Source organism: Dipodomys spectabilis, unplaced genomic scaffold (assembly GCF_019054845.1).
Source record: "Dipodomys spectabilis isolate Male_0828 unplaced genomic scaffold, ASM1905484v1 ptg000289l, whole genome shotgun sequence".
Classification (NCBI taxonomy): domain Eukaryota; kingdom Metazoa; phylum Chordata; class Mammalia; order Rodentia; family Heteromyidae; genus Dipodomys; species Dipodomys spectabilis.
The window spans coordinates 2,283,018-2,298,978 of NW_024870966.1; the positions used below are offsets into that span (position 1 = coordinate 2,283,018).

General features: G+C 46.7%; 1 protein-coding gene across 1 annotated transcript in view; it reads left to right on the forward strand.

The window, feature by feature from the left end:
* Positions 1-6,893, forward strand: part of Plpp4 (phospholipid phosphatase 4) — a 104,472-nt gene extending 97,579 nt beyond the window's left edge. The window contains exon 7 of the mRNA XM_042701378.1: positions 6,406-6,893. Coding sequence (XP_042557312.1) covers positions 6,406-6,605 — 200 coding nt within the window. The 3' untranslated portion in view covers positions 6,606-6,893. The remainder of the gene's footprint in view (positions 1-6,405) is intronic.
* Positions 6,894-15,961: the final 9,068 nt, after the last annotated feature.

Here is a 15,961-nt window from a genome sequence, read left to right on the forward strand (position 1 = left end):
TAACATACCTTCTCAAAGGACATGTTCCCGCTCTAACACTGCTCAATAAAGGTATGAGTGATTTTGACTTAGTCACCTTCCTTTTGTCTGTTTTGTTGGTGGTGGTGGTGGCCATGGAGCTTTGTTGTCCCTGAGCTCTTTTGCTCAAGGCTGGTGTTCTACCACTTTGAGCCACAGTGCCACTTCCAGTTTTCTGGTGGTTAATTGGAGATAAGAGTCTCAAGGACTTTACTGCCTAGGCTGGCTTTGAACTGTGATTCTTAGATCTCAGCCTCCTGAGACTACAAGCATGAGCCACCAGTACCCAGCCTTTCATCTGTTTTTGTTGTGGATATTGGGTCTTACTCTGTAGCCTAGGCTGATTTTGAATTTGTGATCTGTCCTCCTCCATCATACTACTACAGGCATATACCACCACATCTGGCTTAAGCCATTAATCATACTCCTTTCTTACCAGACATCATTTTTTCTTAATACTGATGTACTGTCCATTGTCTAGCTGTGGTAGGGCAGTGATAATAGGTTATTGAGAGACTGGAAAAGGAAGAGAGAATGGAGGAGGAGGAGGAAGAGGAAGAGAGGAAGAAGAGGGAGAAAGAGAAAGAGAGACAGACAGACAGACAGGCAGGCAGACAGACAGACAGATTGAAGACTCCAGTGGCACATGCTGGACAGGAATCTTTCTGTTGGATCCACTGGCCGCAGGCTGGGTCAATAGCACCTGATCTCACCTGCCACATTCTTCCCGTTGCACCACGCACTTCTCAGGAGAGCTTTCTATGAATCAGACCACAGATGCAGCTGCATCTTTAGCTTGCTGGCTTGATTCGTCTTCTATGGTCAAAGCCCCAAGAATGGCGGGGCTTAGCGTCCTTACAGGTGCCCTGGGCAGACTGTCTAGCTCCTAGTGACCTTGTGGCCTCATCTGAGCATACCATGTTGTTCCACCTGACCCACTTCCATTGCTCCCTTGTTTTGACTAGCATCTTGGAAAGGAAAGATACCTCGGGGAAATGGCAGTCAACCCCTGTGCCTTAGCGTCTTCCAGGAACATACAACTAGCTAGTTTAATGTTATAAGACACATTCCCTGCAGATTATCTTGTTAAAAATAAATTTCTTAAAAATTATACTTTGAACATTCATTTGCTCTTTCTTGTGCCCATGTGCCTGGCTGTCTTATGAAAAAAGACAGCCACGGACTGCTACCCACCAGCCCGTGGGGTGCTAAGTAGCTTCTGTGCATCTTCTGTGCTATGTGAGTTCCTTAGTGACACAAGCTGGAAGCTTCACTAGTAGTATAAAAAAATTAAAAGAACAAAAAAAATTACAAGGAGTGGTTGTGTTATCCAGAGCTGAATTTTGCTGTGGTATCTTGGTTCACGAAGCCCAAGGCATGCAAGGTTCCAAGCTAAGCCAGTGGAGTGATGCTGGATGTTGCCATGGTGACCGCCAGGTTATGTGCTTCTGCCAGAGATTTGACAACACCGCTTCAGAGGCCCTTGTGCTTGTAGCTGCCAGAGCAGGTGAGCCTAGCCTCCTATGCCAAACCTGCAAGGTCCTTTAACTAAACAGAAGGGGTGAGCTTGGGCCTGTTGTGTAATTAGCGATTATAGGTACCTAGGTTAGAATCATTGTTTCCAGTACCAGTGGAATCCATGTGGTATGAGTCACAAAGAAAGAAATGAAAAAAAGGGAAGGAAGAAAGGATGGAAGGAAGGAAGGAAAGAATGGAAGGAAGGAAGGAAGGGAGGAAGGAAGGAAGGATAGACAGTAGGACAGTTATATAGAAATATATTTTACCACCATAAATGTCTCCCTTTTAAAATTTATAGTTCCGGCCCAATCCTATAATCCTGGCTACTCAGGAGGCTGAGATCTAAGGATCAAAGTTTGAAGCCTACCCAGACAGGGAAGTCAATGAAACTCTCATCTCCACTTAGCCAGTAAGAAGCCAGAAAGTGGAGCCAGATAGTAGGGTGCCAGGATTGAGTGAAGAGGCTAAGGGACAGTGACCAGGTCCTGAGTTCAAGCCCCCAGTACAGGCACGAACACGCGCATGCGCGCACACACACACACACACACACACACACACACACACACACACACAGAGTTTGATTGTTTTTGTAAGTTTTAGCAAGGATTTATTTGTGTAAAATGGAGTTAAAGTAAGGACAAATAGAAAAAGAGAAACATTTCCTACTCTCCATGCAGGAAATGGGAGTTTAAAACTCCTTCAATAGATTTTTAAGAACATATTCATGGTTGTTTTGAATCCATCTCCACCATCTGATTCCACAGCGTGTTTATACCCCTAATGTATTCCAAGTACAATAGCTGTCCTTCCTCACTGCCCCTCCCACCCCAGCTGCTGACAGCCACTAGCCTACTTTCTGTCTCTGTAGGTTTGCCTCTCAGGACATTGCATGTATTGTGAACCATGCAATATGTGGTCTTTCGTGGCTGCTGGTGGTGATTCCATAGTGCATCTTGCAGATGTTGTTCATTCAGCTCAGCATCTCAGTTTACTACCATTTACCAAATCACTGCTAAGCTCTGGGAAAATGAGCATGAACGAGGCTGTAAAGGGCCCTAACAGTACACTTAGCTGGGAGACAGATTCGGATAGATAGGATGAGGCTCAGCACTGGTGGCTCAGGCCTGTAATTCTAGTGACTCAGGAGGCTGAGATCCAAGGTTCACAGTTTGCAGCCAGCCCAGGCAGGAAACCCATGAGACTCTTATCCCCAATTAACTACCAAAAAATGAAAAGCCAGAAGTGAAGCTGTAGCTCAAGTAGAGCACTTGCCTTGAACAAGAAGCTTAGGGACAGCACCCAGGCCCTGGGGTCAGTCAAGCCCCAGGACCAGCACAAAAGAAAGAAAGAAGAAAGGAAAAAAAGAAGGAAGGAAGGAAAAAAGGAAGGAAGGAAGGAAGGAAAGGAAGGAATTGGGGTGTGGCACAGAGCATCAGGTTTGGGGTACATCAGGTTGGTAGATTCATGGGCTATGTTCTTTTCCATCCCATACAGCACATGGGGTCACCATGTGTCCCACAGTCCTACAGCCCCCATGTTAAAAGATAGGGCAACCTTCAGTTTTTCCTATTTGCTGACTCTTTTCCTTCCTTTCTTGGTAGCCTCATGCATACTCTTCCCTCTCTGCCTGGGAAACAACAGGTGCTTTCTTGCCACTACGTGCCCTGGGAACTGCTTGCTCATTATTCAGGTCTTAGCCCACAGGCCAGGCTGTCAACAGAACCCATAATGCAGTCCAGCCCTGGCCGCTGTGCCGGCCAGCCCACCAAAGACAGCAAGTTTCATATATGCGTCACAGCTGCAACTCAAAGCTGAGCTCTTGTTACTTAGTGTCTGATTTGCCCCTTTGGATTATAAACTCTGGGATGATAGAACCACGTGTTTGTTGTTGGTTGAGCTGTATGCCCTGGGACGGGCCCTCAAGCCTGACACTGGACACAGGTGCAGAATGGAAGAATGACATCAGTGCTCAGTAAGGCAGCATTTTATATTCCAGAGACGGTGAGATCTGTTGATTTCTTTTCTGTGCCTTTCTGTCACTTGCCACCAATTTTGGGGTAAAGTTAATCCCACGTGGCTTTTTCTCCTATAAAGGCATGCTTGTCCCCTGCCTGCCTTTCTGTCCTCAGGGTGGGAATGTGAGCTCATTGAAAGACCTGTAGTCTGCTTGAGGCTCTTGATGGACTCCCATTTGTGGATGTTATCTGCCACCTTTATAGTAACCATCCTGATTGGTTTTGCTGGCAGGTGACCTAGATAAGGCCCTGCACTGCCCTGGGTGCTTCCCGTACCTCCCATGCTCCCAGGTGCCATGCTTCCTCCCTTCCATAGAGTAGGAAAACATCATTGGCAGGAATTGATACTTCCTGACACACTGCTGCATCAGTAAACCCAAGAAACAGATGCCAGGAATGGTTTGATGTCTTTGGTCAATGAGCCACCTCATGAAATGCTGAGCCACAGAAACGCGCAGTGGTGTTCCTTTCAGGTTCTGTTCTTTGGTCCGTTTGATCGTCATTGGCTCAAACGCAAATGATGTGGGTCATTTTAGATGCTAATAAGAATACAGCCCTCCCCCACCCATGGGCTATTTTCCTGAAGCTAGACAAAATAATAGAGCAATATCATAGGATAAATTTATGACCTTGAACTAGAACAATCTCTGGCACATTTTATGGGCTGTTGACTATAGATTACGTGAAGAGATTCTTTGTGGGAACAGCTGCATCCTTTAATCATGTTGGCTGTGCCTTATGGCCCAGCTCAAGAATTTGTAGTGAAGTTCTTGGGCAATAAATGTGGGGGTTTTTTCCCCTTAAGTTCATTAGAAGCTTATTTAAAGTACTGTGAAATTATGGCCATGCTGAAGAGGTTGGAACTCATGATAGCTGAGTTCTATATAGGGCTGAGGATAGGGAAGGATCTAATATCTCCCCCCACACAATGCTGGAGTGGGATGGAAGAGGGACAAGTTAGAATAACAGTGTTAGAGACTTATTTGGGCATACTGTAGAGCATGAGCTTTAGAAGTAAAATAATACTAGCTAGGCATGGTGGCTCATGCCTGAAATTCTTCCTAGTTGAAAGGCAGAGATAGGGAAGATCACACTTTGAGGCCAGCCAAGGCAAAAAGCTTATAAAACCTTATCTCAGCTAATGAAAAGATGGGTGAAGTGGTGCATGTCTGTCATCTGTGGTACACAGGAAATATAAGCAGGAGGATCACAGTCCAGGTCAGCCCAAGTATAAATGACAGACCTTATTCAAAGCATAGTGAAAGCAAAAAGGGGTAGGAGTGTGGCTCTATTGCTAGAGTCTGCCTAGCAAGCCCAAGGCCCTGGGCTTAAATCCTAGTACCTACTATTATTATTATTGTTATTATTTGTTTTACTTTTTATCTATTTTACTATGTAGATCAAGAAGATTGTGTGAACTAAAGCCCTGCATTTATTTAAAAGACCTTAAAGCTATGCATTCTGGCATGCTTTGTTTTTCTGTTAGCTTCCTGGAAATGCTAGAAGTAGAAGCATTCCTATGAAAGATAAGGACACATAATATCTTCTCCAATCCTCAAAAATTATGTTGATAGTGCTAGAGTCTAGATACCTTTAAGGTCAAAAGAAGACTTGTAAGTTTGATGCAAATATCTATATGCTGAGCAATTTGTTTTTTTCTGGAAAGATATATCAGTTTGACAAGTTACTCAAAATTCCTTCTGCAGGAGACTGAGAGCCTTTAACTGAGGTCTTTCTTCAGCATATGGCTTCCAGGGAAGGGTTGGGAACTTACCTCCCTGAGCCCTGATCCTTGGGGAAACCTGTGGCCTCTCACCTGAGCCCAGGTGGACATTCCCTCAGCCCTGGGCCCGCTGTGTTCTGAAGGCTGGGCCACCGTGAATCCTGCCTGGAATGGACCCATTGGGGCCTAGCCTAGTACCTTGGACTGGCATGAGCTGCAGACTCAACACACCAGGGATCAAGCTCAGTTTTTCAGGGAAAAATGGGGTTGATGTTACCTGTGCATAGGAAGTTTTCATTATTCAATGATGTAAGAAACGTGTAAGTGAAAACAGAGAATGACAGCATGGCAGCCATCTTAAGCAGTCCGAATTTCTTTTGGTTAGGAGAAGCACTCCACGGTGCTAGAGTGTTTTGACAAGAACATCGAGGGGGTTAGATTATGCATGCACACATTGAGTGGGGTCCCTTGGCATGGACCATTTCCATGGAGGTTCTCTGACTGGACACTGGCTTGGGGTCGCCCCTCGGTGGAGGGTCTTATCTTATGTGCAGGCAGGCCCTCCTGCCTCATCTTCCCCATCTTCTCCTTGATGTGGTGAGATCTGCAGCACATCCATGGGACTGAGGCCCTTCCAGCAGAGGCCGGCTGAGTTTGCCAACCCTGGCGTATGGTGAAATGTTTTATTCACTTTGTGACTCGAGTTCATTTCATCTCTGGGAAACCATTTTCCTCCAGGCAGAGGCCTGCCCCCGTAGGGTTTTTATGCCACACCAACGGGATTGTGGGTCTCCGGTGAGACTTGTCTCTCTGCAAAAACAATTTTAGCTCTATAACTCACAGAGGTGGTTGGGAATCTTCCAGAAACCAGGAATATAAGCATGAGCTCAGGCACTGCTTGTGTGAGTTAAAGAAGTAATGCAAAGGCAGGTAAGAAGTGTAGAAATGATGACAGCAGAGGCCACGGGTATTTATTTGCACCTTGAGCAGTCCTTTCTTTTGGTCTTCCGGGGGCTCAAAGACAAATTGGTTGCTGGAGCAGGTGGGGAAGTGCATTCTAGGGACTGGCACTGGCAGTACCTAAAGCAAAAGTAATGCATTTCCTGTTTCCTCTCTGTCTCTCCTGCCTAGATTCTTTCGTCGGTGGAGTGATTGGCCTCATTTTTGCCTACATTTGCTACCGACAGCACTACCCTCCTCTGGCCAACATGGCATGTCATAAGTCCTACGTTAGTCTCCGAGTCCCCACCTCGCTGAAGAAGGAGGAGAGGCCCACGGCTGACAGTGTGCCCAGCGTGCCTCTCGAGGGGGTCACAGAGGGCCCCGTATGATGTGTGTCTAAGGAGGCTGGACCCTGTTCCACCCAACGCCATCCTCAGTGGAAAAGGTTTTCTGTAACGCGTTTCTCATCCGTTCCTCAAAGCCCTGTCCTCCCATCTACTGCTTCCATTGTGCCAATGGTGTTCCTCCCACTCTTCCTATCTCCTTTCAGCATTTTTGAATTTGCAGGGTTAGGACACCAGGATGGATCTCTTGAGAGATAGATACGGGGAAGGAGGCTGTCGGGGTGGGGTGGGCAGAGCTGGGCCAATTCCTCCATCTGAAATATCTGCTGTAGCCACCGCCTCCCTCTCTTTTCATGGTTGTGAAACATAATAAAACCTTCCACCTGGACACTGGGCTTGTTTCTCCGCCAGTTCTGTCTTAGGGTATCAGGCCTGAGCGGCTTGGAAGCCAGGGCTCCCGTGTAAGCTGTTGCCTTTACCTAGTGCGTCTCTCTGAGGGCTTTCATGCACAGAACTGCAGCTTGTGAGTCCGGGCTCTATGGTTCACTGACTTCTAAGGATTTGAGCACAGACCTTAATGAGTTAAAGACACACAGTGTTGGGCGGGTGGGGGTGGGGGTGTGTATCTTCCACAGTTGTCTCTTGACTCTTGGGTGCAGAATCCTTACATTTTTCTGGTCTAGATTTGGTGTGCAAATTCTGTATGTAGCCCAGTCTTTACTGAGAATTCTATAGCTCTTAGGAGTGGGGTGAATAATTTTATGGGCCAGGAAATGGGTGCCATGGGCCTACTGAAAGGGAGTTGCTGGGTGACCACTAGGTAAGAGGTAGAGGTAAGAGTTTTCCCCCTTTGGGATCTGAGCCTTGCAGAACTCTGCTCGAAGATGTCTTGGTAGGAGCAGAATCCCATTGCAGGCGAACACCCTCCATGGTAGTGTCTGAGGAGAAGGGATATAAGCAGAAAGAACAGGTGGTAGGTGGGGCTCAGGTCTTTGCCTGGTCAAGTGTGACCAGTCAGAGTTGATCTTTTTCTGTCTCAGTACAGAGCTCCTTGGCAGCTTGTTCTCCCAAAGATGATGGTATTCCCTTTACTCAGTTCTGATCAGATGTGCCAAGCGGCTCTCTAAACCCTGGGCCTGGCTCAGGCTGCCAGAGGATGCATCTTTGATGTCCGGAGAGCATCACTTTCTCACAGCCAGCCCAGCAGACTACACTTTGAAAGATACAGGCATCTGTGTAAATTGTCAGCTGAGCACCTAGTAGAACCACCTGCCAGGTGACACCATCAGGTCTGTGTGTGATCGCTGGTACAAAGGCTTGAATGCAGGGCCTCAAGCTTTTGCCTGCCTTTTTCACTCAAGGCTGGTACTCTACCACCTAAGCCACATCTTCACTTCTGGCTCTTTGCTGGTTAATTGGAGCTAAAAGCCTTATGGACTTGTCTATCTGGGCTGGCTTCAAGTTGCGATTCTCAGGATCTCACCCTCCTAAGTAGTGAGGATTATAGGCATGAGCCATTAACATCCAGCATCCATGAGATTTTTTTTGGGGGGGGGGAGGAATGGTCCTGGGGCTTGAACTCAGGGCCTGGATGCTGTCCCTGAGCCTCTTTGTACTCAAAGGTAGCTCTCTACCACTTGAGCCACAGCGCCACTTCTGGCTTTTTTTGAGGAGTTTATTGGAGATAAGAGTTTCACAGGGACCTCTCTGCCCAGGCTGGGTTTGAACTGCAGCCCTCAGATCTCAGCCTCCTGAGTAGCTAGGATGACAGGCATGAACCACCAGCACCCAGCTCCATCAGATACTTTTGATGGCCACGCTTTAGTGAAGCCCAAAGCTTCCAACCAAGCCATTGGTTTCTGAAAGTTACAACAGCTGCCCTAGCAGCAAGCAGCTTTAAAAGTGAACGTGAGGCACTTGAAAAGCCTCACTGTGGAGGATAGTCCTCATGCCCAGAGGAACCGTAGAGCTCAGTGCCAGGGGACAAGGGAGGGAGAGGGCCAGGTTTGGAGGCCCAAAAGTAGTTTGGGACAGCAAAGCTGGGCCCATATCCCAGGCAGGAGCATGGGAGCTGCAGAGCTGCCTTGCCATGCAGATGCCACCCTCCCCTCCCCATAAACACCCTCCCCCGCCACCCTGATTGTCACCTGGATTTCCTGATTAACTTGCATGGCAGGACCTTATGTAATTTGCATGGGTTGAGTCCCTCCTCTTCCTGCCTCATGTCTTGAGATTCTCATCTCCAGTACAATGTGACGCAAGTAGGAGATGGCCTTAACGAAGGTCATGTGGGGTCATGAGGTTGGACTGTCCTCCCAAGTGCAGGAGTCCCTGCACTGTCAGAAGAAATTTGGACACAGTTATACTCAGAAGGAAAAGGGCATGCTGAGGAAACAGACCCAGGAAGATCCAGCCCTATGGGCACCTTGACCACCATGACAATAAGGGAAAATTCTGAATTTTTTCCCTGCCCTTACACCCTTTCTCCCTTCTCTAGGGAACCAGCCTCTGGGGAGCAGGAATCCCCCTCTGTGTCATCACAGCCCAGTGGCCAGACGCGCAGCAGCGTATGGCTGCCATTATGAATGGGCACCTCCTTCGGTATTGCTGTTCTCCTACTCAAGGTGGGCTCACCAGGTTGAGGTTACCTAGGCAAGGCAACATTTAAAAGCAATAGAACTCTCCATTCCAGGAATCCTGGCAGTGTTTCCGGTGGGCCTTCTTGTGTACAATAGAATCTGAAAACAAAATAGACTGTCCTTTCCTTGTTGAAGGATCCGGAAGGCGTGTTCTCCGGAGAACGCTTCAGGAAGTTCAATTGCTGTGTGTGCTGTGTGACTGTCTCCTCTGCTCCGTTCTCCCTGTTAGCCTGCGTGTCATGTGTCTCTCTGTCAGCTGTGAGTGTGTGGGTGTGGGTGGTATGAAGGATGCCGAGTTGAGTGAGCTGCCCTAGGACTTCATCAGCCACCAGCACACTGAACGCTGAGCTCTTCTGTGGAACAAGGAACTCCTGGGAGGGAGAAACGTCTCTTGGAGCAGGCTATGTCATCTCATTATCATGAAAGTGGAAGGAGGAATCTCTCACGCTGTCGTTTCAGTAAGAAAAGCCTTTGAAAGTTGTATAATTACCTTCCCACTGGGGTCTTCATTTCCTAAAAGATGAGGAACTTGTGTTGAGCACTCGTTAGCTGATGGGGGAGGGCGAGGTAAGTTATTGAAATATTAGTTGGGTTCTGACCTTGTTGCTGAGGGAGGATCCAAAAGCTTGGTTAGCTTGGCTGGGCTGTTCTCTGGTCTCCCCAACTTCAGGGCCTGTGCTTCTGAGCCCTGGCCTGGGGTGGTGGTGGGGGGAGGGTGGCGGGGGAGGCAGAAGCCAGCTTTGTTAATGGCCTAAGGGTGTGCAGGGGACAATGCTGGATGTTTAGGCACCAAGGAGAGGTTGATCAAAGAAGCAGGTGGCTGTACTCTGGGCATGGTGGGAACTGGAGAGGAAACTTCCACCGTTTCTGCAGGGGAAGAGGTTTGTCTCTGTGATCTGTCCAGAGAAGAGGGGGATGGAGGGGTTGTAGCTTCTGCAAAGATGGGAACAGGGATGACAGAAATCTTTCCTTTTAGAGCTCCCTTTAGCAGGATCTTTGCCTTTAGAGCTCCCCATGGGTTCAGGAAGTGAATAACATATTCAGAAACAAAAATTATGGGGTTCACCAAGTATTCCTCTTCTATGGGACCCCAGAGCCCTTCTATCCCATGTTGTTGAATACAGATTCACCTCAAGGAGTCTGAATTCTTCACCAGGCCAGTGAAGTTAGACTGAGGACTAAGAGTCAAGCTTAATTTGATTTAAAAACAACAACAACAACCGGACATGTTTTGCCCACCTCACCAGGATTGAGATGGCTGGGATAAGATTGGATGGAATTACACAGGTGCCCTTCTTATGCTCTTTAGAATACTGCCTCTTACTCCATACGTGTGTGTGTGTGTGTGTGTGTGTGTGTGTGTGTGTGTGTGTGTGTGTGTGTGTGTAATGGAATCAATCCCAAGTTGTAGGGAAAAGTAGACTGAATGGGCAAGAGCAATTGCCTCAGAATTCCTCTGATCTTTAGCAAAGACACATACCGATGCTCACAGATTTACACCTCAGCTGCTCCATGGGCCTTAGGCAAGCTTCTTCAGTTTGTTAATGGCAGTAATGATGTTATTCCACAGGGCAATTATGAACATGAACTGAACCAATGCATGTAAAACACCTAGAAAAAAATGAGTAGCACCTGACAGGCACCTGAGAAATGCTCTTGCATTTGCTGTTTCTAACTAAGCTGGGAGAAAGGAACTATTAATCATCACCCACTGTGTTAGGCAGCTTTGCATTACAAGCAGTTGTCTGAGGCAGCTCACAAACAAAGGTTTATTTAGCTCAGTCCTAGAGGTTCAAAGGACAAGATGTCTGTGTCAGCTTGGTTCTGGTGGGGTCTCTCTTCGTAAAGGTCAAAATGAGAGTGCAAAGTCACATCTAAAACCAGGAAGACAGAGAAATGTGTGTGACCAAACTCACACTCTTACTTGTTATCCTTTTGTGAAAACTATTAAGGAGTCTTACAAAAACTACCTTCTGCTGGGTGCTGGTAGCTCAAGTTTATAATCCTATTTAGGAGGCTGAGATCTGAGGATTGTCGTTCAAAGCCAGCCTAGGCAGGAAACTTCATAAGACTTTTATCTCCAATGAGCCATAAGAAAACTGGGCATGGAGCTGTGGTTCAAGGTGGAATAGCACTAGCCTTAAACAGAAAAGCTCCGGGATAGTGTCCAGGCCCTTAATTCAAGTTCCACAACCAACAACAACAAGAACAAAAACAACACCTTCTGAGGTCACATCCTTGAGGCCTGAGGACTTTAGCTAGCTTCCATCTCCCCAGGACAGCAGCCTGCAAACAGATCGAGCCTTCAGTACCAATGTGGGACATTCAGCCCACACTCAAACCACAATATCCACCAAGGAATCTTTGAACCAGATGGCTTCTGAAGTTCTTTCCTCCTCGAACTCCCATGGCATGTATCTCTCGTGGCTTTAGTCTCTTCATTCTCTCCTTTTGATCACTAGTGGGCAAAAGCCCACTTCTAGCCAGTTAGAAGTTGGACTGAGAGTACAGTCGTTCAATACTTAGAAGAGAAAGATCTGAGGTTCACAGAAGACCAAACTACAACCCAACTCCTATGTCAGGGAGAAGACAGGTCAGTTTTGGCATAGGACAATGTGCTTTCGAGAGCTCAAAAGCATATCTTCCTGTTTTGGAACATAGGGAATGCAGCTCACCAAAGAGCTACTGACTAATTTGATAGATAAAAGAAGAATGGGAAAGATTTTAAAATAAAAACATTGGCTTATCTGATGCATGGTGGGGCGGGGGGGGGGGGGGGGAGGACAAATTCTAGAGAATGACTAGTGTCTTAACAGAGCTTTTTGGTTGCAAAAACTCTGGGTCCCTGTTGGGTGTTAGCTGCTTTACCCTTTGACTCCTTAGGAGAGATGACGGGCGATGGTTTCAAAAGGCTCACAGGAAGACTGTGGTGTGTGCAGTCATGGGAAACAGGAATGGATGCTGACTTCTTGGTTCTCTCATTCCCTTTGAGATGGATTCTGTAGTAGCAGCCTGCTGACAGACCAAGCCTTCAGTAGCAATGGGGGCCCAAGATGGCTATGTTGAACCTAACGAAGTCTTACCATCTGTAAAATGGCCAAGCTACAGGTGCATGGGTGACAGTAAGTGTGAAAGCTTGTAAATCAGATCAGATATGAGGAGCTGATAGAAAAAAAGACTCCATGTCTTCTCTTTCTCATGTCTAGCCTTACGTCAGTATCCAGACATTTGTGGAGTGAATGGCAGGGTTAGGAGAGGAAGTTAAAATAGTTTGGTAATGGCAGCCAGCCGAATGGCCAACCAGCCAGGCCTGGTCTCTTCTACTTGACACTGGTCTGCTGATAGGAATCACAAGACGTCTTTGTTTTGTAAGCATCATTCCAGATGCTTCTATCAGTTGAAATGGTCAAGTGAAGGGATTGACTTAACAGGGACTTCCGTCCAGACAGGGAATTGTTGAGTCAGTCCCTCTGATGAAGAGACTTGCTTGAGAGAAGACATCATCTCTTCAATGAATTCACCAGCTAAAAGGCTCTTGTCTACATTCTGTGCCTTTCAGAACAGTCTCTTTTAATTGTCTAACAGTAAGAGGAATATTACACTTGGGAGAAGCATCTACATAATTGGAAAATTGGAACTGATGGCCCTGATACTTCTAATATAAACAAAACTAGCAGAAAGGTCTATAATTTCACATTGGAAACTTACTTACTAAATAGTCACAGCAGTGGCTTTACTTCTTAAGAGTCAGTAAAGAAAATGCAAACGTATAAACTGCCAAAAATAATCAAAAGCGATTGATATAGCTTAAGCAATTGAAATAGCTTAAGCAATTGAAATGGCTTAAGCACTATCACTCTTGAAAACAACTGACTTTTGAGAGGGACACACTCATTTCCAATAGTCCTTGATAATTTTATGCCTCCTCTGTCAATGGTCATGGTCAACATGATGGCTGAAAAGAGCAGAGCCCTCTTCTGTCATGGAATCCTCAGGCTGTGTGGATTTGAGATGGTGAAAAATGAAGCCACCATGTAGCCCCATATTTAACAGTCTCTTGACATCCCTAACTAGTCCCTTTCTGCAATCAATTACACTGACGTGGCTACTGCTTGTATTTTCTCTTAGCACTCTTTTCACCTTGGTAGAATTCAACTACGCTGAGGAGCCACTCCTTATCTCTCTCTCTGACTAGTAAGTGTAGAACTGACCCCTACTTCAGCTTTAGGAATGAGCATGTGACCTAGCCTAACCAATCAGTGATTGGTTAAGAGAGGACCACTAGACCTACAGCTAACCTATCAAGAGTGGCTGGAACTCAAGTAAACAGAAGCTCTTCTTAGTGGCTGGGGTTGCTGTGGGGGTGGAATGGGAGCCTGGGGAAGCTGCAGCTCTCTTACTAGCTGTACAAGTGCATCCGCTGGTGGGCGACCCCCAAGTCGGAGGAAGTCAGAGCCAAAATATATAGGGAGTGAACTGATGATCTCACTTGAGTCTTGGATCCAGCTGTATGAGAAACCAGGCCTAACCTCAACTTTTCAGTCACTTGAGCCAATACATTCCCCTATCTTCAGCTGAATTTAGTTAGATTTTTCATCCTATGTGATTGACCATCGCATACACTGCGCTTGACAAGGGCCAGCAACAGTTAATCCCAGTCCCGATGCAGGGATCGGGACCACTTCCTCCCTGCTCACCACCCTCTTCCCACAGAGGGGATTCTATCTGAGCCTGCCCTGCCTTTCACACAGCCTTTCACCCTTGGCTCCTGGTCTTCTCCCTTTCTCCCCTTCCATACTCAAGCAGCCATGGCTCTCCATTTATCCAACTCATGTTGGGAACCAATAAAGTGGAACTTTATAGCAGTCAGCTTTCTCCCTCATTAGCACACAGTTTTTCTGTCTGGGTGATGCAGGCTGAATGCTAAGCAATGCAGCCTTCTGGTTTGCATTCCGTGGCTTGTGCCCATCCGCCCAAGTGTCTGTGTGCACTCAAGTAGGCTGTGACTGCAATTTGGGTCTGATGGCTCAGAGCCACGGTTGTACCCTGTCATTGATGCCCATTATGTCATTTTGGAAAATGTAGGGATATAGCAGTCCAATTTCTCTACATGTCTGTGATATAAATAAATAAGTATGCACTCAACTCCACGTACAGATGTGATCTGAGATATGCAAGAAGAAAGTAGGTTAATACACCCTCAGTCTTACGAGCAGTGGGTGAAATACTTTTGATACTTTTGATTTTTACATTGTTTTTACTATGACAGTGTTGGTTTTTTATGAGGAGTCACGGTGGTTGCCTCCTCTCTCCACTGACGTACCCACCCGTAGACAAGGAAATTGTAAGGTTCCCAGAATCATTCATGTTGATAAAAGAGCAGCATTGTAGCTCAGGGGCCGAGGTCACTCACTGTTATATACACTCTAGGCCACACCTGCACAGTGTACAGTGAGACAGAGGCCTGAGACATCTGCCAGGTTCATTCATCAGAATGAAGTGCTTTTCTTCTACAAACTGCTATGCTAGACCACCAAGTTTGCCATCTGAATTGAACCAGGACGTTGTCTTAATTATTAGCTCTATTGTTTGGTTTTGGGGGGGGGGAGTCTTTTCTTTTTTGGTACTGGGGATTGAACCCAGGATGTTGTACTTGCTAGCCAAGTGCTTTGCCACCTAGCTATTACCCAGCCCATTAGCTCCATTTTTAAGCTCATAAGAAAGCAAACGTGTCCAGAAATGGGAAATTTGAGGCCTGGTTCTAGTGGATACTTACTTCTGGGGGAAAAATAAGACCTCTATGTACACTGTTTATCATGATTCCTGAAGTGAACCAGACAGAAGAGTCTTGTCTTTGTGGGGCAATAATCAACCCTTGAAGATTTGAGAATAAGAATTTCCAAAGAAACCATAGGGAATAGTGTTGGTTGTTGAAAAATGTTTCCAAGTCATGTATACTTTGAGTATATATGAGAGAGGGAGGTAGGGAAGAAAAGGAGCAGAGGAAATAGTAGGGGAGGAAAGGGGAGGGAAAGGAAAGGAAGGGGAAAGAAGGTAAAAGAAGGGAGGGAGAGAGGGAGGGAGGAAAGAGGAAGAGAGAGAGGGAGGGAGGATGGAAGGAAAGGAAGAAGGGACAAAAAAGGAAACTAGTTGAAGTTGGAATTCTATGGCCTCTTTATTGGCCCAAGGAAGAGATGTCTTGGGATGGCAGAGTGGGCATGGTTGCAGGGCTGGAGAATGGTAGCCACCTGAACAAACTTGTAAATAAGAGAGGGGGAGAGAGAGGGAGAGAGAGGAGAGGGAGAGGGGGAGAGAAAGAGAGAGAGAGGGAGAGAGGGGGAAGAGAGAAGGAGAGAGAGAGATCTGTTACTCTCAAGCTTTCCTAAGAGGGAAATGGGCTTTCCAGATTGGTAGGGAGTTTTCTTCTGGAGAGGTGCTAGCTGAGACCAAACACACACAGGGCAGTTCACAAAAGAAGTCAAACACTAAGGAACATGTTGGAGTGGCTAACTCCTGAGATCCTGTGTTTCACACCGACGCTTAGACACAGAGCAGTGATATTAATAGAATATCCCCAAGAAGCTCAAGCTGTTTGGGAACAAATCACTGGTCAACATTCAGAAGATCACAGGAGGGAGGAACTGTGACAGTAACACCGAAACGCACCCCATGACGATGCCTTGCAGTAATGAGGAGGCCATTGCTTTTCCTCTCCGAACCCCACAGGGAACAATAGCAGCAGAAGCTAAATCATGGGCACTT